At 33.8% G+C, this 24,685-nt stretch overlaps 1 protein-coding gene across 4 annotated transcripts in view; it reads right to left on the bottom strand.

Moving 5' to 3' along the window:
* The window catches only part of ADAMTS6 (ADAM metallopeptidase with thrombospondin type 1 motif 6), a 430,884-nt gene that overhangs the window by 214,859 nt on the left and 191,340 nt on the right, over positions 1 to 24,685 (bottom strand). For all 4 annotated transcript variants that reach the window (XR_009731737.1, XR_009731739.1, XR_009731738.1 and 1 more), the window contains exons 14-18: positions 20,568 to 20,670; positions 14,134 to 14,267; positions 12,400 to 12,523; positions 11,813 to 11,893; positions 201 to 364 (exon numbers count right to left, since the gene is read on the bottom strand). Coding sequence is in view for 1 of the 4 variants with exons in the window: in XM_061393406.1 (XP_061249390.1) it covers positions 201 to 364; positions 11,813 to 11,893; positions 12,400 to 12,523; positions 14,134 to 14,267; positions 20,568 to 20,670 (606 nt within the window). In the remaining 3 variants the exon portion in view is untranslated. The remainder of the gene's footprint in view (positions 1 to 200; positions 365 to 11,812; positions 11,894 to 12,399; positions 12,524 to 14,133; positions 14,268 to 20,567; positions 20,671 to 24,685) is intronic.

Below are 24,685 nucleotides of genomic sequence, written 5' to 3'. Positions count from 1 at the left end.
ATTCAAGCAGGCATTGAAAAGATCAGTCACATGGAAAGAACAGCACAGTCTCAACTTTACACAGATTTTTTCACCCTTGGGCATTTTACCATTATTTACTTTAATTTCATCACTTTAATTTCAGATAATAAATCCTGCCCCATCCTACCTCAAAGGCCAGATTACAAAGAGGAGAAATGAAATGGCAAAGGCATATTTACCATGACAATGAGATTTTCCGAGGTGGGACCTAAAGCTTCTAAGGATTCTGGTTCATCAGTTGGTCTCTTATAGTGAAAAGCTGTCCCAGCAACATCAAATTTCCTTGGCCAGTCAATAGTCCAGGCACCATTAATATAGTAATCATCCCCTTCAGATTTTAAAGCTAAAAAAAAAATAAAACAAAACACTTTAGCTAAAATCTGAAACTTCATTCACTACAATGTAACTGAATAATAACTGCACTGAAGTGTACAATGAATATCCATTTTCATTTAGACATGGGATTCTTGACCATTTTCTTAAGTACAATTTAAAATAGTAATTTTCCACATGAATGTCAAGAAGATATTGAGTATTTATAATGTTATTGATAGAAAAGAATGAAAGGCTTATCTGAAAGAATAAAAATATGGAACAAGCAAGGGAAATTATGACTAAAGGATGGGAGTAGGGGTGAGGAGCAGATTTTCCTGTCCAAATGTTAAAACAGTAATTATACAAATACAGGGGTGGGGCAACCTGTGGTCTGGCACACACATGGACAGAAAAACAGAACAAAATGGACAGCTAAGAAATAAACACAAGTACAATAGGGAGTTAATGTATAACAAAGGAAGCATCCTAAATTAGTAGAGGAAAGATAACAAGAAATGGAACTAAAGCAGAAGACTAGTAGGCAAAAAAAAAATGCTGAATTTATCTCATTCTTTATATAAGAATAGCTATCACAACTCCATTCCTAGGTATATATCCAAAAGAAATGAAAATTAGTACTCAAATATTTGTACACACAAGCTTATAGTAGTAATTCTCAATAGCCAAAGGTGGAAACAACCCAAATGTCCATCAATGAATGACGGGATAAACAAACTGGGGCATATACAAGACAATGGAATAAAATTCAGCCATAGAAAAGAATGAAGTACTATACATGACTCAATGAGGATGAAACTAAAAAAAAGAAAATTGCACTAAGTGGAAGAAGGTAGACAGAAAAGATCACCTATTTTACTCTTCTATTTTCAAGAAATATCAGAATAGGTATATCCATAGGGACAAAAAGCAAATTGGTGGCTGCCAGGGGCTAGGGGATGGAAAGTAACTGCTTAATGCACATGGGGTTGTTTCTGGGATGATGAAAATATTTTGGAATGCACTAAATGCCACGATGTTGTTCATTTTAAAATGTTTGAATTCTATATTATTTGAATCTTACTTCAATAAAAACAAAGTTTAAAGAAAGGGAGACAAAAGAATAAATGCCAGATGTGTAATTATTTAAATGTAAATATAGTTAAGTCATAAAATGCTAGGAGAAAATGTGGGAATATTTAAAAAAAATAACAGGGCATTGAAAGGCTTTTCTAAACATGATCAAAACGTCAGAAGGTATAAAGAAAAAGATTAACATCATTTTTTAAACTTCCTTAGGAAAAAACTGTATAAAAAAGTTTAAAAATATGTAATACAAAAATGGTTATCAGCACTACTACATAAAAACTTCTATAAATAAATGAGTGATAATTTTGATAATAATTATCATGCTTTGACAGTGACAAACATGTCAGCTTAATCTTTATGTTAGTTTGCTAACTTATTCAAAAACTTTATGAGGCCAGATGATCATGCAGCCCCAAAGGACTGAAAGGGTCATGGTACAGAGTCTCTGACTCTGGAAATCTACCACTTATCCTTAGGAGTATAGATCATTTTCATTCCCTCATCCGTAACTGCCTGGAAAGTATATCTGTACCTTCTTGACTTCAAATATGTTGTAAATTCATTTGACTGTCAAAAAAAGTCTAAACTTTGGAGACAGGAACATGCTAGCTAAAAATTATTTAGTCTTAAATTTGTCTTATATTCAAATTTTTTTATTTGAAAATCTCATAGTGATTCTCTCTCATTTGAAACATCAAAATTACCTAGGCAATATAAGGACAAAATGAAGCAGGGCAAAGGCTAACAGAGTTTTGTCAAGAGAATACACTGGTCATAGCAAACACCCTCTTCCAAAAACACAAGAGATGACTTTTGGACATCACCAGATGGTCAATGTTGAAATCAGATTGATTATATTTTTTGCAGCCGAAGATGGAGAAGCTCTATACAGTCAGCAAAAACAAGACTGGGAGCTGATTGTGGCTCAGATCATGAACTCCTTATTGCAAAATTCAGACTTAAATTGAAGAAAATAGGGAAAATCACTAGGTCATTCAGGTATGACCTAAATCAAATCCCTTATGATTATATAGTGGAAGTGACAAATAGATTTAAGGGATTAGGTCTGACAGATAGAGTGCCTGAAGAACTATGGACGGAGGTTTGTAACAATGTACAAGAGGCGATGACCAAAACTATCCCCAAGAAAAAGAAATGCAAGAAGGCAAAATGGTTGTCTGAGGAGGCCTTACAAATAGTTGAGAAAAGAAGAGAAGGAAAAGGCAAAAGAGAAAGGGAAACAAATACCCAACTGAATGCAGAGTTCCAAAGAATAGCAAGGATAGATAAAGTTTTCTTATGTGAATAATGCAAAGAAATAGAGGAAAACAATAAAATGGGAAAGGCTAGAGACCTCTTCAAGAAAAGTAAGAGATACCAAGGGAACATTTCATGCAAAGATGGACTCAATAAAGGACATAAATTGTATGGGCCTAACAAAGCTGAATCACAACAAACTGGAAAATTCTGAAAGAGATAGGAATACCAGACCATCTGACCTGCCTCTTGAGAAATCTGTATGCAGATCAGGAAGCAACAGTTAGAAATGAACATGGAACAACAGACTGGTTCCAAATATGGAAAGGAGTATGTCAAGGCTGTATACTGTTGCCCTGCTTATTTAACTTATAAGCAGAGTACATCATGAGAAACGCTGGGCTGGATGAAGCACAAGCTGGAATCAAGATTTCCGGGAGAAATATCAATAACCTCGGACATGCAGATGACACAACCCTTATGGCAGAAAAAGAAGAAGATCTAAAGAGCCTCTTGATGAAAGTGAAAGAGGAGAGTGAAAAAGTTGGCTTAAAACTCAACATTCAAAAAACTAAGATCATGGCATCTGGTCCCATCACTTCATGGCAAATAGATGGGAAAACAGTGGAAACAGTGACAGACTTTATTTGGGGGGGCTCCAAAATCATCACTGCAGATAGTGACTGCAGCCATGAAATTAAAAGACGCTTACTCCTTGGAAGAAGTTATGACCAACCAAGACAGCTTTACTTTGCCAACAAAGGTCCGTCTAGTCAAAGCTATGGTTTTTCCAGTAGTCATGTATGGATGTGAGAGTTGGACTATAAAGAAAGCTGAGCACTGAAGAATTGATGCTTTTGAACTTTGGTGTTGGAGAAGACTCTTGAGAGTCCCTTGGACTGCAAGTCCCAGTCCATCCTAAGGGAAATCAGTCCTCAATATTCATTGGAAGGACTGATGTTGAAGCTGAAACTCTTATACTTTGGCCACCTGATGCAAAGAACTGACTCATTTGAAAACACTCTGATGCTGGGAAAGATTGAAGGTGGGAGGAGAAGGGGACAACAGAGGATGAGATGGTTGGATGGCATCACTGACTCAATGGACATGAGCTTGAGAAAACTCCGGGAGTTGGTGATGGACAGGGAAGCCTGTCATGCTGCAGTCCATGGGGTTGCAAAGAGTCGGACACAACTAGTGACTGAACAGAACTGAACAAAGTAGAAGAGATTAAGAAGACGTAGCAAGAATACATAGAACAATTACACAAAGAAGGTCTTAATGACCCAGATAACCACAATGGTGTGATCACTTGCCTAGAGACAGACATCCTATGAATGTGAATTCAAGTGAGCCTAGGAAGCATCACTATGAACAAAGCTAGAAGAGGTGATGGCATTTCATCAGAGCTAATTCAAATCCTAAAAGATGATGCTGTAAAAGTGCTATACTCAATATGGCAGCAAAATTTGGAAAACTCAGCAGTGGCCACAGGACTGGAAAAGGTCAGTTTTCATTGCAATCCCAAAGAAGGGCATTACCAAAGAAAGTTCAAACTGCCATACAACTGTGCTCATTTCACATGCTGGCAAGGTAATGCTCAAAATCCTTCAAACTAGGCTTCAAAGAATGTGATCCGAGAACTTCCAGATGTACAGTCAGATTTAGAAAAGGCAGAGCACCAGAGATCAAATTGCCAACATCCCTTGGATCATAGAAAAAGCAACAGAATTCCATATAAACATCTACTTCTACTTCACTGACTTTGCTAAAGCCCTTCACTGTGTGGATAACAACAAACTGTGGAAAATTCTTCAAGAGATGGGAATACCAGACCACCTGACCAGGTTCCTGAGAAACCTGTATGCAGGTCAAGAAGCAACAGTTAGAAGCAGACATGAAACAACAGGTTGGTTCCAAATTGGGAAAGGAGTTCATCAAGGCTGTACACTGTCACCCTGCTTATTTAACTTGTATGCAGAGTACATCATAAGAAATGCTGGGGTGGATGAAGCACAGCTGGAATCAAGATTGCTGAGAGAAATATCAATAACATCAGATATGCAAGTGACACCACCTTAATGGCAGAAAGTGAAGAGGAACTAAAGAACCTCTTGATGAAAGTGAAAGAGAAGAGTTAAAAAGGTGGCTTAAAACTCAGCATTCAAAAAACTAAGATCATGCCATCTCGTCCCATCACTTCATGGCAAATAGACGGAGAAACAATGGAAACAGCGACAGACTTTACTTTCTTGGGTTCCAAAATCACTGCAGCCATGAAATTAAAGACGCTTACTCCTTGGAAGAAAAGCTATGACAAACCTAGACAGCATATTAAAAAGCAGAGACATCACTTTGTCCACAAAGTCCATCTAGTGAAAGCTATGGTTTTTCCAATAGTCATGCATGGATGTAATAGCTGGGCCATAAAGAAGTCTGAGCGCTGAAGAATTGATGCTTTTGAAATGTGGTGCTGGAGAAGACCCTTCAGAGTCATTGGACAGCAAGGATATGAAACCAGTCAATCCTAAAATAAATCAACTGTTAATATTCATTGGAAGGACTGATGCCGAAGCTGAAGAGCCAATACTTTGACCACAAAGAGCTGACACATTGGAAAAGACCCAGATGCCAGGAAAGATTGAGGGCAGGTGGAGAAGCGGGTGACAGAGGATGAAATGTTTGGATGGCATTACCAACTTGATGGACATGAGTTTGAGCAAACTCCAGGAGATAGTGAAGGACAGGAAAGCCTGGCATGTTGCAGTACATGGGGTTGCAAACAGTCAGACATGACTGAGCGATTAACAACAAATATAAGTATACCTGAATCTGCACAATACAAAACAGTGAAAACAAAAATAAAAACAAGACATCTAGCATCTTTGAATTCTCCTTCAATTTAAGCTCTCACTTTTCAATTTTCCTATCTACTCAGTTAAGGAATCCTAAATCACCTTTGCTAGTGTCATAATGTATTTCAGAGCAACACCAAACATTTAAAGGACTGAACAAAAATTTGCTAAGGGAGGAGGATGTGGCATTATGGACTGAGAATTATCAAAGGTAAAACATTTGATGTTAGAAATCTTATTTTTGTTTTGATTCTTGCTGTTGCACAAAGGAATCTAAAATTATGTTGTAAAAATAAAAAAGTCTTCTTAAACAAAGAAAGGAAGAGTCTGATGATATTGATATTCTATCTAAAGATGCATTCTAGATATAGTCTTATTTTTAAAAGATTTAAGGAAAAAGAGGTGATATTTTAAGGGGAGCAAGAACTCATAAGGGCCATAATAGAGTCTAAATCCATCTCAAGGAATCAAATATCAAATAAACAGAATTTCCATTTTTTTACATGAGAAATAACTGGGATTGGGCTTGCCCTCCATTTATAAACAACTAGAAAACTCATGAAATATATGAAGCAGCTGTTTTTAGACACTGGTCAGGATGGTGAAGAGCTGTGACATGCAAAAAGGAACACAAAGTGAGTCATATAATTTCCCTAGCTTTCTGCCTGGAGGCACTTTCTGTCAGTGTAGACCAGGAGAACCAAAGCAGAACATGGTGGTCTCACTGAGTTAGGAGACAAAGATCACAAACTAGGAAGGCTAAAATAGCTGGAATTTGCAGAACCAGAAAATTAGAGTAAAAGGAGGGAATTTGTTACTGAATAGTACTCTCTATATACACAGGATAAAATTCCATGAGGCCAGACTGTCCCACCCCAATACTAGATAATCATAAGCAGAAAAATTTCTAGAGCAAGAATTCAGAAGTTTCAAGCAATATGACATTCATCAGAGAATAATGCCTTTTTAGTGGGGCTGAGCAACCCTGGAATAAAGGCTGCTGCTGCTGCTAAATCGCTTCAGTCGTGTCCGACTCCGTGCGACCCCACAGATGGCAGCCCACCAGGCTCCTCTGTCCCTGGGATTCTCCAGGCAAGAATACTGGAGTGGGTTGCCATTTCCTTCTCCAATGCATGAAAGTGAAGTAGCTTAGTCGTGCCTGACTCTTAGCGACCCCATGGACTGCAGCCTACCAGGCTCCTCCATACATGAGATTTTCCAGGCAAGAGTACTGGAGTGGGAATAAAGGCTACTCTGGACTCATCTCAACAACGCTCAAAAACATGCCTCAAAAAGATCAAGCTCATCTACAAGTTACTTAACACTCCAAAGGGAAAAAAAACAACAACAATAAAAAAATCCACACTCTCAGTAAGAAAATATTCACAATGTACAACATCTAATGAAAAACTACAAATGGCAAGGAGGATGAAAATATGGTCTAAACCAAGAAAGCCAAGTAAAAGCAAGAGACTCAGAAATGATAGAAATTCTAGAATTAGTAGAAAATAACTTTCAAACAACTATCATAAATATACTCAAGAACTTTAAGGGAAAACAAATCTAATGAAACAACCTGGAAGATATTACATATAAAATAGATGAATGCTCAGGTCAACACAAAGAAAGAATGACAGATATAATAAATTTGTAGGTAAACAGAAAATAATTCTTATTTAAAAAAATATATATATATAATAGATGGATGCTCAGGTCAACACAAAGAAAGAAAGTATGACAGATATAGTAAATTTGTAGGTAAACAGAAAATAATTCTTATTTTAAAAATTTTTTAAAGGGTAACTGACTCTTTAGAAAAAAATAATAACAATGCATTGTGTTTATAACACATGAAGAAGTAAAATGTGCTTTTAAAAAACACAAAGGATGGAAGAATACAATGGAAGTAATCTGTTGTAAGAGTCTTGTATCATACATAAATGTTGTAATATTATTTGAAGGTATATTGTGATAAAGATGCATTTTGTAAATTCTAGAGCAACTACTATTTAAGTAGAACAAAGCAATATAGCTAATAAGTCATTGTGTGTGTGTGTGTGTGCTTAGTTGCTCAGTTGTGTCCGACTCTTCGTGAGCCCATGAACTGTAGCCTGCCAGACTCTTCTGTCAATGGGATTTTCCAGGCAAGAAAACTGGAGTGGGCAGCCATTCCCTTCTCCAGGAGATCTTCCCAACCCAGGAACTGAACTTAGGTCTCCTGCATTGCAGGCAGATTCTTTACTGTCTAAGCTACCAGAGAAGTCCATTACTTGGAATACCATAAAACATTTGATAAAACAGAAAACATAAAAGGAGAATAAAGGGAAAAATACATGGACAGAATAGAAAAACAGCACAATGACGGACTTAAATCCAATGATTTTAATAATCGTACTAAATACAAATGATTTAGACATAGCTAACTGAGATAAAGTCTTCATGTCCTGTAAAGGTGAAAATAGTTTCCATGTGGCCCATTACAGAAAAAGTTTGTCAAGCCCCCACATTTAGAGATTGTATTTGGAAAAGCAAAGATTGTTAGACACCATAAGAAATGAGAATCAAACAACATGTTGCCTAGAAGAAACATATTTAAAGTTCATAAACACCTACATATGAAAAGTGGATGAACAGAAAAGAATTTACTATGCAAGCACTAATAGAAGAAATCTGGGTTTCGAGATTAGTACCAGTCAAAATAGATGTGGGTCAAAGAATACCATCAGAAATAAAGAAGAATATAGGATAATGATAAAATATTCAATACATCAATAAAATCTAACAATCTTGAATGTCTACACACCTAACAAAGTTTGAAAATAAATGCAGCAAAACCTTACAAACTAATGGGAGAAATAAACAAATCCACAATTCTAGTTGGACATTTCAACATGAATCTTTCAGTATTTGCTAAAACAAACAGGCAGAAAATAAATAAAAATATACAAGACTTCAACAAAACTATCAACCAATTTAATCTAATTGACCTTTATGGAATACTAAACCCAATACCACTATAATACACATTCTTCTCAAGTGCACATGGACTATTCCCTAAAAGAGACTATGCTCTGGGGCAGAAAACAAACCTCAACAAAAGAACTAAAATCATACAAAGTATCTTATCTGTCCATAATAGAATTAAAATAAAAATCAGTAATGACATCTGGAGTCCCCCCAAATATTTAGAAAATGAATAATGCCTTTTAAGACATGATTTATGGTAAATAAGAAAATATTTTAAACTGAGTGTTAATGAGAAAACAACATATCAAAAGTATATGGGATGAAGTTAAAGCAGTGCTTAGAGGGAAATTTTCAGTGCAAACTACTTGTTTTAGAGTAGAAAACAGACTTTAAAAATCAATAATCTAAGTTTTTATCTTGATAAGCTAGAAAAATAACAAATTAAACACAAAGTGAGTCACAAAAAGGAAATAATAAAGAGAAGAATGGGAATCAATGTGATGGAAAATGGAGAAATAATAGGAAAGTCATTTAAATCAAAAGCCAGTTCTTTGAAAAGACAATAAAATTAATAAAAACTACTAATCAATTTAATCTAATTGACATTTACAGAATACTAAATGATTTATGGAATAATACATAATACTAGAATGATTAAAAAAAAGAAGATACCAATCACCAGTGTGAAGAATGAGAGAAGAGCCATCACTATGGATCCTACAGGCATTCAAAGAGGCTAACTAGGTAATATTATACAAAGCATTATGCCAATAAATTCAACAACTTTATAGCTATTACAAAAACTGAATTTTTCATTAAAACTTCCTACACAGAAAACACCAGGCTTCACAGTTTATTTATAATTGGAGGATAATTGCTTTACAATGCTGTGTTGGTTTCCACCATCAACATGAATGAATCATAGGTACACATATGTCCTCTCCTTGAACTTCCCTCCTACCTCCCACCCCATACCACTCCTCTAGGTTGACAAGGAGCACTGGGTTGAGCTTCCTGCATCATACAGCAAATTCCCACTGGCTATCTATTTTACATATGGTAAGGTGTATGTTTCAATGCTACCCTCTCAATTTGTCCCATCCTCTCTTTCCTCCACTGTGTCCATAAGTCTGTTCTCTATGTCTGCATTTCTATTGTTGCCCTACAAATAGGTTCATTAGTACCAGTTTTCTAAAGATTCTATATACATGCATTAATATATGATATTTGTTTTACTCTTTCTTACTTCACTCTGTATAACAAGCTTTCGGTTCATCCACCTCACTAGAACTGACTCAAATTCATTTCTTATTATGGCTGAATACTATTCCACTGTGTATATGTACCACAACTTTATCCATTCATCTGTTGATGGACATCTAGGTTGCTTCCATGTCCTGGCTATTGTAAATGGTGCTGTAATGAATATCGGGCTACATGTGTGGAAGACAATATTTTTAAGATGTCAATTCTCCCCAAATTGATCTATAGATTCCAAATAATCTCATTTTGTAGAAATTAACAAGTTGATTCAAAAAAGTATATAGAAATGTAAGGGACCTAGAGAAGCAAGAATAATTTTGAGAAAGAACAAATTTGAAGACCTAATGCTTATTTTCAAGACTTAATGGAAATCTCTATTAATCCATACAACGTGGTTTTGGTTTAAGGGGAGGGAACATCAACAGACCCATACATTTATGTGAGATTGACCTCTCACAAAAATGTCAAGGTAGTTGAAGGTGGAAACAACTGTCTTAAATAAATGTGCTATAGCAATTGAATATGTATGTGAAAATAATTGAACCTCAATCCTTATTTCATACCTTACATAAAGATTCAAAATGGACCAAATATCTAAATGTAAAAGCTAAACTCATAATTTATTTAAGACACACTGAAGACAGTCTTTGCAACCTTAGGGTAGGAAAAAATTTTAAGGTAAGATGTGAAGGCACAAACCATAAAAAAATTTACACATTATATATCATCAAAATTAAAAGATACAATTAAGAACAAGCTACAGACTAGAAGAAAATATTCATAAAACATATACTTGAGCAGGGATTTATAACTAGTATTTATAAATAACTTACAACTTTATAAATTAAAAAAAAGTAAATAGGCATAATATTTGTTTAGGTACTTCACACACAAAAAATCTCTCTATGGGTACAGTTAAAAAGACTGACAATGCCAAGAATTAATAAGGACGTAGAACAATTGGAACTCTTTTACATTCCTGGTGGGAATATAAACGATACAATCACTTTTAAAACAGTTAATTCAATCAATTTCTTATAAGGTTTTCTTGTTTGTTTTTGTTTAGTCACTAAGTCATGTCCAACTCTTTTGTGACCTCATTATAGCATGCCAGGCTCCTCTGCGAATGGGATTTTCCAGGCAAAAATACTAGAGTGGATTGCCATTTCCTTTTCCAGGGGATATTCCAGATCCAGGGATTGAACTCATGTCTCCTCCACAGGCAGGCACATTCTTTACTGCCAAGCCACCAGGGAAGCCCTCTTAAAAGTTTAAACATATATTTATCACATGACCAGATATTTCACTCTTAGGCTTTTTATCCAGGAGAAATGAAAATATGTGTCCATACATAGCTTGTCTGTGAATGTGCAAAGAAGTTTTATTCATAATAGTCAAAGACAGCAAAGACCCAAATATCCATCAACAAATGAGTGGATAAATAAATGAGGGTATATTCATACAATGGAATACTACTTGGCAATAAAAAAGGAATGAACTTCGAACACACTCAGCAATATAGATGAATCTCAAAATCATTTGTTATGAATGAGAAAAGCCAGATGTAAAAGTATATATTGTTATGATCCTATTTATGTGAATATGAAATTCCAGAATAAAGAAAGGTAATATAATAATGTCAGAATAATAATAATATGTCAGAAAAGAGATCAATGTTTTCTGAGGCTAAGGCTGGGGAGACTTGACTGCAAAGGATAAGGAAAGAATGTTCTGGAGTCATATAAATGTCCTATATTTTGGTTGTAGTATTTATACGGATACACAGACACACACACACATATAATTGTACACTCTTTGAACTATACACTTACAAAGAATGCATTTTATTTTATGCAAAATATTTTTTAAAAATCAAACCACCCATAAAGAGTAAGGTGTAAACTGCTAATTTTTTGTTTAGTTATTTCATGTGGAACTTCTTTTTTAACGTCAACGTGTTCTACCTCAAAGCAGTATGTCTTTTCTTTCCTGATACTGTGCTGCTTTTCCTCATTAATATTTAAAATCTAGCAAAATGTGCTACTTACCAATATAGTTCTTTGACATGGCAACTTCTTTGACTTCAATGTGAACAGAGCCTCTTGGTATCTGCACTACTTCCATGTAGCCTGGAACACAGAAGATTACCAGTACTAAGCAGCATCTGGAGCTTTCATCAGAAAATGAGTGTTTAGTAACCATTCAGCAGTTAAGTTTTCTTATTCTTCCATTCTTTCTATACACTTTATAAATTATAAGTAATGAGTAAATTCCCCTTTGTGTTCATGAATACATCTAGAGTGTTATTTTTCTCTAAGTCATCTCAAAATATCTTTAAATCCTCAAAACATATAATATTGGTTCATGCTTTTTTTTTTTTTCCCTTCAACACAGGCTCTACGGGAATTCCCATCTTAAAGAAACATTACTAAATGAAGCCAAGTAGAAATGGAATAGTATTTCCTTAAAATAACTAATCTGAAGCCACATTTAATATTTAAAAGATTGAAAGCAATTTGGGGAGAAATAACTGTCTACTTAAATAAAGAAATTTTTAAAATAAGGGGGAAATCAAGTAATTTGTCTATTTCAAGTACACCAGAGGTGTGAGGAAGAGTTCTTTCTACACACTCACCTCCTCTGGGCAACGAATCATTGAAGAACCCTTCAATGGCATCACATGTGCTTCCATCCCCTCCACAGACTCGACATCTATCTTCCCTAGCATCGGATCCCAAAATATTATCACAACCTACATGCTGAAAACAGAGAAGAATATTCAGTGTGTCAAAAAGAGGAACTCTTGGACCCACTAATCAAATGAATACAACTTACTTATCTACTTGCTTTTCCAGTAAAGGAAATCTAAACAGGAAATGTGAACCACTTCTACCTTTATTCTCTGGTAATTCTAGCTAACATTTCTCAACATATAGTTTGAAAGAAAAATATTCTGATTCCCCAGGAATGTATACCTACATTTCTAGACTAGATTTCTTCTTCATTTATAGATACCATGCTTCAATTCTTAAAATATTATAATTTGTTGGCAATGGGCTCTTATTTATAACCTCAATTAACTAAGAAAAAAATGGCATATGGTCCTATACAACATGAATGATAACAACAAGAGTCTTCGCTAAGCATTATGGTTTGCTCTTTCTAAACCACTGACCCTTTAGGATATCCAATTGTTAGTATTAGTGTCAAAGACTAGTTGTGGAATTGATGCCTGGATAAATCCCTAAAAGTGAATACCTGTTTCCATCAGCTGAATAAAATTATCATAAAGAAAAAGGAGATGTAAACATGTAATTTTAGAACCTGAAAGTCTACCTTTCTGTTTTGCATTTAATCATAGAAATACAGTTTGTATCTATATTTTTGGCATATTTTGGCACTTTATTTGTAACTTGTCTTTTAGCCATTAGTACTAGGCATGTAGTCTCTGAATATAACCTGTGCCTGGGTCTTTTTTATCTGAAAAACATTTTTATACTATCCCAGAAACAAGTTTTTCTTCAAGTAAATACATGAACACACACACACACACACACACACACTGAATCATCTGATACATAAGATACATTTGGAGGCAAGTTAATAAGGACAGAATTTGCAAGAAATTATAAGATTAAAGTAGACAGTGGTTTTTTCTTTGTTTGTTTTTAAATCTTTTCTTTCTCAGTTTCTGGCATTCAGTTTATGCTTCTCTTTAAGGTAAAACAAAAGCAGACAAGGAAAAAAGTTAAGAGAACAGTGGCTTTTGTGGCTTTTCTTACGATAAGATTCATACACAGTTCTAGGAAAACACCATGGATTTGCTCCTGCAATTTCCAACTGACTGGTCTGGCTAATTCTCTGAAGTAAACGCTTTAAAAAGGTAACACTAATTCTATAATGAAAATCACTATAAACGCTTCAAAAGAAGACAAAATGAGAACAGCATAGCTATTTTACATTTTGAGGAAATATTTTGCTATGAAATACATCAAATAATCTTTCATTGAGAACACATAGTAGCCATACAAATAAGAATTGAATCCTCATTCCCTCTCTTTTGCTATCATCTTGTTTATAAACAGAACATAAGAATAATGAAAATTAAATTCTAAAATATTTTCATAGTTCTAGTAATTTCTATAAGTATAACTAAAACATCAGAATAAATCACATTTGCAAGGTGCTTGTGAATGGATAATTCTACCTTTAACTGTGTACATTTCTTATAGAAAATCAAATGAGTCCAAAATGCAGCTCTCTTTATTAAAAATTAGCATAGTATTAATTAGGAGCTACTATCTGAGAAAAAGAGACAACAGCCTCAAAAACCCCAGCAAAATGGAGTGAGATTCAAAATCTGAGCAACCTTGCATTCTCCATTGATACAGATATCCAGTGAATCCGCATTGCACTGAGTCCCATCAATCACCGCAGGGGAACGTTCAGTGTAGAAATTGTAACCTTCAGCCAAGCAGTTCAATGCACAAGGTTTTACCCCACCTGGAAGAGTAATAAATGGAGAGAGAGTAGAAGAAAAGTAAATGGAGTGTTTCTCCTAAGGAACAGTGATTCAATATTATCCACGGCAAATTTATGATTGATATAGACATCACTCTCTGTTCTATTGCCTTCTTTGGTAAAATTTCATGTTTATTTGTATTGCTTGTGCAACTTGACGGAGGATCTGCTGAGTAATATTACGGTTTTAAAACTTCAGGTATTTCCCATATATATATTTTCAATGTATTTTAGGTCAAAAGGGATCATAGTGGAGGTAACTGAATATTGAAAAGAAATGAAGGGAATAAAAGCAATTTTTAAAAACTAAAAAAAAAGTTTAAGTAGACCTTGAGAATGATCTCGTAAGACAAATACGAATTTATGCAAATGATATCACTTGTTACTGAATATGATACAAAAACTGGTACTTCAAGCAGAGATATGGTAGTTGTAAAATTAAACTTAGACCTGCTTTAAACATATCAGGGACTTTCCTCACAGCTGGAGGTTAAGACTCCGCGCTTCCACTGCAGGGGGCGTGGGTTAAGTTGGGGGACTAAGATCCCACATGCCACCTGGTGCTGCCAAAAAGTAAAAAATAAAAACATAAAAATAAATAAATATATTCCATGAATATGGCTTTAGAATGGAGATAAATTCTTATGAGATTAACAAATCAAAGATAAAAATATATTAAATTTGAATAATTCTATGAGATCAATAAATTGAAGAAATATTGCATAGCATCATATGTATTTTAGCTTAAATAAACTGAATAAAAACTTAAAAATAAACTTTAATTAAAAATCAAATTTTATATTATGAATAAATGCATATAGTAACTCGAGCATTTTTATTTTGTCACTGAAATCTGTATTTCAATGGTTGTATGTATTTTTCAAGGTTGATGTGAAAGAGGTAAAAACAGATATAAATAGCAGCAATTTAAAAAATAAGCAGAGTGCATATCATAACTTCTCAGTACACTGGAAAAGCAGCAATAAATGTGAATTTACTTTTATTCAAAACTGCACATAAAAAAGCTATTAATACATACATAATTATTTTAAAATGCTTTCGTTTGAACTCTTGCTTTGGTCTTATTATAATGATCTTCTAAAATTTATCTTTGAAATAAAAAAAGACTACTTCTAAACAAGAAAATTAGGCAGGAAGATGATATGCCTAGGTCTTAGTAAAGGTAGAATCGAGGTCTCTACAGGGTGAAGTAAAAGAAAAGCCAACTGAGTGGTGGAGACAATGAGAGAGAACAATCCATTAAAGGAGATCACTGTTACAGTTGACGTTTGTCATGTAAGAAGATGGCCCAATATTGCCAGACATTCTGTTTTTTCAAGAGAAGATAAAAACCTAGTTTTTTCAAGAGAAGATAAAAACCTATAGTTTTAAAACTATAAACTCTTCTTGGCAACTTATTTAAAGTTTTCAAAAATACTGTGGAGTTTAAAATATGTATATAAGTAAAAACGGTTCCTGAACGGCCAGTTTACAACTTCTGGCTGAATTCCATGTTTCCTTCCATTTTCAGTGTCTACAGGCTATAGAACTTCTTTATAACTTATAATGTTATTATTCAGCTTAGGTTAATGATACATTTTGCTGTACTAAGCACAGAAATAACAAGTAATAAATAAAATATTTTCTTCCTGAACTGATAATCAAGGTATTATATTTATTTTTATAAGATTCTTGTGAATAAAATTGCTCTAAATTTCCACAGATCTTACTGGGAATTTTTTTTTCAATACTACCCAATATAGTTCTTCCCCCATCTCCTTATTGTAATGCTTTGGAACCTAATGCAGCTTTTATGCATCAGGTTTTAAAAAGAGAACCTGAATCTTTTATTTATACAATTTTAGTATTAATTATGTAAGGTAGTATTTGATAGGCAGGACATATAAATGCTATGGTATATTCCTTAGCCCATTATGCTATATGATAATAATATGAATAAATTTATTCTTCTTTTATTGTTGAAGATATGTTCAGCTTCCTCCCTACAATAGGTTTTTAGAAGAGGTAATGTTACTATTTCAAGAAGGGATTTAAGATGACTGAATGGGAAGGTCACATTATCAGTTACCTTCATTTAAAGCTCATTATGAATTTAGGGTTAAGTTACTAAGCACACAATTATCAAGATGCTAGTGATTAAATCTGTGAACTATTTCAGAGACTTACTTCTACAGTAAGACAAAACAATCCCAAATGTATAGGTACCTAATAAAAGCAATTCAAAATACATGAAGCAAAAACTTCAACCACATATAAAAAGAAAAGCCATAAAATACTTGAAGATTTTAAGACACTTCTCTCAGGAACTAATTTAAAAACCAGAGCAGAAGAAAATCATAAAGATTATATAAAAGACCTGAAAAATATTATGTCAACTTGACATGATGATCATATAGAACACAATAGCCAACAACTGGAGAAAATATATCCTTTTCAAGTATACATAGAACATACATCAAACTGGACAAGAAGCTGTATCATAAAAAAAAATTTAACTAATTTTAAAAATTTAAATCATGTAGACTATTACTGATCATAATATAAATAAATTATAAATCAATAACCAAAAAATCAAGAAAATTTTAAATTATTTAGAAATAAAAATAAAATAGCTTTAAATAATACATGGGCCAAAGAAGAAATTACAATTTAAATAAGAAAATATTTTTAACTGAAGGAAATAAAAATATATAGAATTTGGGGAATGCAAGATAGCAAAATAAACCCCTCAACCAAAATAATAATAAGAGCAAAAAATTAATTAGAACAAAGGATAAAAGCTTTTTTTCTTTGAAAAGAGTAATAAAATTGATAAACTTCAAGCAAGACTGATCAAGAAAAAGAGAGAAGATACATATTATCAATATCAGAAATACAATAGTATATATCACTACAGATTCTACAGATATTAAACAGGGTAATAAGAGAATGTTACGATAGTTTTCTGCCAATAAATTGGACAACATGGAAGTAACATAAATTTCTTAAAGACAAACTCAAAATCTGACATAAAAATAAAAAATGTGAATAACTCTGTATCTATTAATGGAGTTGAGTTTATAATAAAAAAAAATTCTTTTCACAAAGAAAATACTGAGCCTAGATGGTTTAATTAGTAAAATCTGTTCTAAGGAGGAAATATTGTCAACCCTATGAACTCTTTCAAAGTAAATAAGAATTCTATTTCTGGAAGCCAGATTAACTGAAACTAAAACTTGTCAAAACCATTAGAAGAAAAAATTTACAAATAAATATTCCTTATGAAGATAGATGTAAACATCCTTAATTAAATATAAGCTATCAAGCCCAATAACATAAAAAGGTCATCAACACCTGGGGTTTAATGTGAAAAGCAAATGTTGGTTTGGCATTACAAAATCTATCAACTAACTCACTCTGTAAACAGAATAAAGAAGAAAACACATATAATTGACACATGCACAAACTTTGCTGAAGGGCCAAGTCAGTTAATTAAGGGAAGGAAATAAAAAGGTAAAAAGATTGGGAAAAAAAATAGTACCTATCTCCAGATAGCATGACTAATTTACCAAGAAAATTCTTAACAATCTACAAAACAACTAAGGGTCACGGAATGTGTAAGTTAATATATAATAATCTCATTTGTATATATTAGAGCAAACTATTGAAAATGAAAACTTTTAAATCTTTATTTACAATATTGTCAAAACCATAAATTGCTCAGGAAAAGATTTAACAGACAATGTGCATGACCTTAAACCTAAAACTATAAATATAAAGCACAGCTGGGAGAAGTTAAGCAAAACATGGAGAGACACACCATGTTCATAAACTGGAAAACTGACAGCATAGTAGTTCTTCCTCAATTGATGCATAGATTCAACAGGACAACAACCGTAAGTCCAACATGTTCTTCTGTAAAAATTAACAACTGACACTAAAATTTATGTGGAAATGCAAAAGAGAATACCCAAAGAGCTCTTGAAAAAAAGATCCAAGTAGGAGGAGCTTATACTACCTATGTCCAAGACTATACAGTTAAAGTAATTCAGTCAGTATGGCACCAGGATAGGGCTGACAAAGACATCAATGAAACAAAATAGAGTCTGTAAATATATACTACAAATACATATCATACCTTCAAATTATTTTTAGAGTGTAGATCTAAAGACCAAAACCATAAGGCTTTTAAAAGAAAACATAAGAAAATATCTTCCTGAGTTAAGAGAGGCAAAGATTTCTAAGATAGGACAGAGAACACAATGACTATAAAATATTTAAAAGCTGAAAAATTAGAAGTCATCAAACTTAAAATCTTATATTCATCCAAAGTATCATTTAAAACATAGTGAAAAGTAAAGTAAAAGTAAAGAAATATCTTCTCATAAGCTATGAGAAAATACTTATAAAATTTATAAATGAACCGCTTGAAAATAAAAGATAAATAACCAATTTAAAAATAAGCAAAGGATTCGAACAAACATTTTATAAGAGAACAAACAGAAATGCTCAATAAGCACATGAAAATGTGTTCAACACATTCAATAATCAGAAAACGCAAATTAAAACTTAACTGAGACAACAATATAGACCCACAAGAAGAAGACTGCAAACACCAAATGTTGGCAAGGATGAAGAGCAAACAGAACTCTCATACATTGGTGGCAGGAGTGTGCTTGGTACAATACTTTGGAAAAACATCTGGAAGTTTCTTTTAAAACTAAACTCACAGCTATCCTATGGCTTAGCAATCCCACCCTTAAGTATTTACCTAAGGAAAATGAACACTATGCCCATAAAAAGACATACATGAATGTTTATAGCAGCTTATTGATAACAGTTGAAAACTAGAAACAATACAGGTTTCCATCAATAGCAGAATGGAAAAACAAACTGGTTAGCACAATGGAACACTGCTCAGAAATAAAAAAGAATGAACTAATTACATTTGCAGTGATATGGATGGATCTCAAAAACATCAGGCTTAGAGAAGACTTACATGAGAGTAAATATGGCATGATTTTATTTACCCAAAGTTCTGTAACAGATAAAACTAACTGATAGGAAAAAAAAATCAGAACTGGTTGCCTCTTGTAAGTAGGTGGAGCCAGTTGCTGAATAAGAAGGATGAGGACTATGAGAATTTTGGAGGCATTGGTAATGTTCTGTAACTCAGTAAGGTTTTATAGGTGCATGTGTTTGTCAAAACTCAAGCAAAGTACAGTTAGGTAGGTTAAGATCTGTGTACAGTGTACATAATCTTCCTTCAAAAGAAAAATAAACATTGAACTGCAGATAATCTTATGCATACTGAAGTATTTAGAGAGGAAAGTATACTGGTGACTACAATTTACTTTGAAATGCACCTGAAAAACAGAATAAATTAATGAATGGATAAAGAGATAACTAGACATGTAATAAAAAAGTATATTAAAATATTAATGATAGAATTGTGGTGGGTATACAGTTATCACCGCAAAATTATTTTAACATTGCTCTGTGTTGGACAGTTTTCAGAGTAAAATGTTGAGAGAATTCCCTGGTGGTCTAGTGGTTAGGACTCAACATTTCCACTACCGGGGCCTGGGTTCAATCCCTGCTTGAGGAACTAAGATCCCCTAGCTGCATGGTATAGCCAAGAGAAAAAAAAAGTAAGATGTTAGAAAAACAATAAATAAAAGTTGTTTTTAAGAGTACATTTTATTTTTCTAAGAGAAAATTTGAACAAATTTTAGTTTGTGTTTTGGGAGCCTAAGAAAACTTGTGCTTACTGAGCAATTAGCATCTGATGCTTGCCTAAATTAGAGCAAAAAATGTTTCCCTAAAAAAGAACAATAATCAGCCGTGGAAAGATCTTTGGCCTTTGGCCAAGAGAGAAACACATTTTCTTAGCTTCTTTGAGCTGATTCATATCAGGGTGCTAATTCCAAATATTTGATATTACAAATTATTATAATGTCTATACACCTCAAGGAAGTCTGAAGAATTCAGAAATATTATTTGGATTTACAACATTTCTAGGAACTCTGTACCTAAATAGAATTAGGTTTTAAAAAATGATTTCTGATCATTTGTACTAACGTATTAACTATACTACAGGGAAACTACTAATAAAAACAGGAGACCTTTTTAGTACTAGAGCATTTTCCTGCTTTGATTTGTAAACATTAATTTTTACTAGTCTGTATATGAATGTATGGGTATGTTTGTATGTATTTATATATTCTCTTATATTTGCAAAGCTCTCAAGCATAATGAAAACTCTGCCAGGTTATACATTACCTCCAGTATAGGGTTTCCAGTTATAATACTTCCCACGGAAAGGCATATTGTCAAAGTCTGCACACTGTTTCTCTCGAAAATCTCGGGCCCCCAAAGGACATGGCTAAAATAAAATAAAATAATAAATAGCATGATTGTTGAAAAATACCAAAACCAAGGGACAATGCCCCTAAAATTAAAAATGTCTGAACTCCCAACACATTAGCTCACTCCCTTATTTTTGGGCTATAATTCTGGCATTTGCTTTACTGTTTTACAACCAGTATTCCAACTGAAGTGTCTGAATTGTAATCTTAGCCACGGAAGAAATAACTGAAGTAATTAAAACAAAGTTAAGTGTGAGACAGTTCCCATATAACTTCACATTCAGATGCATGTCACAGTCCACTTTGCAATCAATCCGTTAGGCGTCTCCTTATAAACAGGCATAAAAACTAGGTGAAGACACTAAAACACAAAATCCTTTTTGGTAACAGTATTTGAGGTCCAGCTGCCACAACTACTCCCAGCTCTTTCTTTTAAGAAATCAAGAGGCAGGTTTGTAACATGACATTCAGCACTATTAATTGTGGTTTGGATCCCAACTACTATAGCTGTTTACTGTCTAGTCCTGACAAAAACCATATTTTGAGATGTGGAATGAACTGGGCAAAATCCTAGGCCTCAAGTCTAAACACCTTTAAATCAAGGAATTTGGACTTATTAAGATTTACATTTAATCTATTAACATCACGGAAAATAAAATACTAAATTTTCAAAACACGTACATGTGTTGGTTGTTAGAGAAGAGAAGGATGTTGAGAGAGTGAAGAGAGGATTATTTGTTTTTAAAAGATTGGAATGCTTTTTCTACCTAAGTTTTTTAGAGAATAAATCTTGCCAATCTAGCTAGGTCTAGATTCCAAATTCCACATTATTTAGGGCCATCCTAAAGTTCACAAAGAATTAAAAATATAACTTCTCATAGTGTTGAGGAAATATGACCTAATTTGACTTATCTTTTAGAGTTCTGTACTAGTAGCATCTAAAAAGCCAAGTATATATTGCTTTTGAAACAGGGATGGAGAAAATATTTCCCTTAAACATGACAGAACAAAACAAGTCATTAGATGAAATTCTCAACTGTGAACAAATATGTTAGTTACATTCTGAGAGATGATTTTGAGGACATTTTACTACCCTCCCTTAGATCTCTACATTTATTTGATACAGTTTCCTGAGATCAGTACATTGCAAATGTCCTTTAAATCAAGTGCAAAAATAATAAGGCTACAATGTGCAAACATGTGCAAGGTCATCATTACTTGCTATATGCGAAGAGTTGACTCATTGGAAAAGACCCTGATGCAGGGAGGGATTGGGGGCAGGAGGAGAAGGGGATGACAGAGGATGAGATGGCTGGATGGCATCACCGACTCGATGGACATGGGTTTGGGTGGACTCTGGGAGTTGGTGATGGACAGGGAGGCCTGGCGTGCTGAGGTTCATGGGGTCGCAAAGAATCGGACACCACTGAGCGACTGAACTGAACTGAACTAAGGTTTGAATTTCTATCATATCAAGTTTAAAGCCTAAGATTCTGAAAATAGTGGCAGCAAGTCTACATTCTGTTATGAGCCTTGCATTTTAAGATATTTTCTGCACATTAAAATATGACACTGCAATGCTAAATCCAATGGTTTTACTTATCAAATTATCCTTCATATTCGCCCTTTAAAAAAATGAAAAAGAACTATTCACATAGGCTATGTAATGCATCACACTAGAAAGATATGCTTCCACCATCTTTTGTTTCATGATGTGCTAATTTTTGGAATAAAGAAATGCTTCTCATTACAAGACATTTTCAGGAAACCCCAGAAAATGACCAAGGTTATCAGTGGCTTTGTATGCAGCAAGACTAGTTTAAAAAAAAATATCCTCAATTTTAAAAAACACAAGTAATTTGAAATACAAGTTTTCACACAATATTTAAGTATTTGCAAAGCACCAACCACCTAAAACTTCATCCAGGCATGTCTTTCAATCTATTTGGAGTAAAATACAAAAATTGAAAAACCACAATCCTATCTGAGGCAATAAGTATATGACAGCACATTATAAGTTGTCTACAAGTGTTATATATAGGTGAAAGATTGACGTGTCAAATGAATCAGGGAAATATTTGTTGAGGAAGAAAATCTTGAGTGTATCACAAGAATTATAATAAAAGTGTCATACATACTTATTCTTTATAACATTATAAAATATTAAAATATTATAGGAATTGAGCTGGTTAAGAAAGAAAACAGACTTCTATTAAGAATGAAGCCAGGACTTCTCTGTTGTCCAATGGCTAAGACTCCATGCTCCCAATGCAGGGGGGCCAGGTTCAGGGAACTAGATCTCATACGCTGCAATAAAAGATCCTGTGTGCCACAACTGAGACCGACCCAGCATGACCAAATAAATAAATAAAATAAAAATAAATATTAAAAAAAAAGAATTAAGCCAAGTAAAGACATGGGGAAAGAAAAGAAAAGGTCAATTTTGGGAATAGTTGGATAAAGGTCATCCTGGATGAAAGCAAGGAACTGTATAGAAGCATACAAGTTAACATTTCATAGATAAAAATTGGTTAAAAAAAAAAAGCCCTGAAATAAACGAAGTTCAGGGACACTCACTTCAAAAAACAAAACAAAACAAAACAAAAATCCTATTCTTGACCATCTTGTAATTATTATCCTAAACAGCAGAGAAGTAAAAAGTCCAAAAGAAGAATATTAGTTTAATGACATACTTGGATAACATTTTATTAGATTTCTGACCTATTCTTTTCTTGTGATAACCACTCCCAAGGTCAGCATAATAAAAATATTAGCAATAACAACACATACTTACGTTTTTCTAAGCATTCAATAAGTACCTATTCCATGGCACACTGTTCAGAGGTCTTTAGATCTATTATAAGCTCTCTCACCACTCTTGAGGTAGTTAAAATTAATAATCCCAATTTACAACTGAATAAATTATATGTTATTAGTCTGCTTAGTAATAGTTTCAATGAGCAAAGATACTTCCTTCATCTGAGTGGGGACTTCCACTGGACTCTGTAAATGCTACAATAACAACATAGGTTTTTAGCTCTGTTGCTGCTGTTAAGTTGCTTTAGTCATGTCCAACTCTGTGCGACCCCACAGACAGCAGCCCACCAGGCTCCCCCGTCCCTGGGATTCTCCAGGCAAGAATACTGGAGTGGGTTGTCATTTCCTCCTCCAGGGAATCTTCCTGACCCAGGGACTGAACTCACATCTCTTCTCTTGCATTGGCAAGCAGGTTCTTTACCACCAGCACCACTTGGGGAGCCTATATAATAAGCTGTTACAACTACTCAAATGTGCCATTACACTTATTAAAGAAGACAGACCATATGTAAATGATAGGGCTGTGTTCCACTAAAATCTTATTTACAAAAAGAGGCGATGGTTTAAATTTGACCCAGCAGGCACAATTTGCCAACCCCTGATTCAGGATGTTATCATATAGATACATCTGTATGTCAGCATTGTGCAGAAGAACCAAACTCACCTATTAATTTTTGAGTCAACACAGAATCATACACTTTAAAGAACTGATGTCAGATTATAATATAATTTGCATAAAATGCTTAAACTTCCTGTACAATTATCCCCATAGGGGTCATACACTATGTATAATCTACAGAAAGATACATAAAATACTCTTCAGATGACCACAATTATTATCCAGTTCTTTCTTTCAGCCAAAATCTGTTTTCCCATAATCCATTGATCTTGCGCCTTTCTTCTGAACAAATCTAATCCCTAATGGAAAGGTATCTGGACCTTGATGGCTTTCTTATGGGGACATAATAAATTATCATTAGTACTTTTAAAACCAGGCACCAAGAACTGACCTTAAGGGTCTTTTTTTATATTAAGCAAATATATAAAAAAATATTTTATGTATCACATATGATCTAGGCTCTGGAGATAATACAATACACAAAACAGATTAGGTCCCTGCTTTCATGGAGCTTACTGTAGTCAGTTGGAGATGAGAAAGAAGAAAAATAATGCAGGGTACTAAGATGGTAGTTAGGTGGAGGTTGGGGGAAGTTG

This window comes from Bos javanicus, chromosome 20, assembly GCF_032452875.1.
Source record: "Bos javanicus breed banteng chromosome 20, ARS-OSU_banteng_1.0, whole genome shotgun sequence".
Taxonomy (NCBI): domain Eukaryota; kingdom Metazoa; phylum Chordata; class Mammalia; order Artiodactyla; family Bovidae; genus Bos; species Bos javanicus.
Note: the sequence above shows the minus strand (reverse complement) of the source record. Positions and strands in the feature narration are given on the sequence as shown.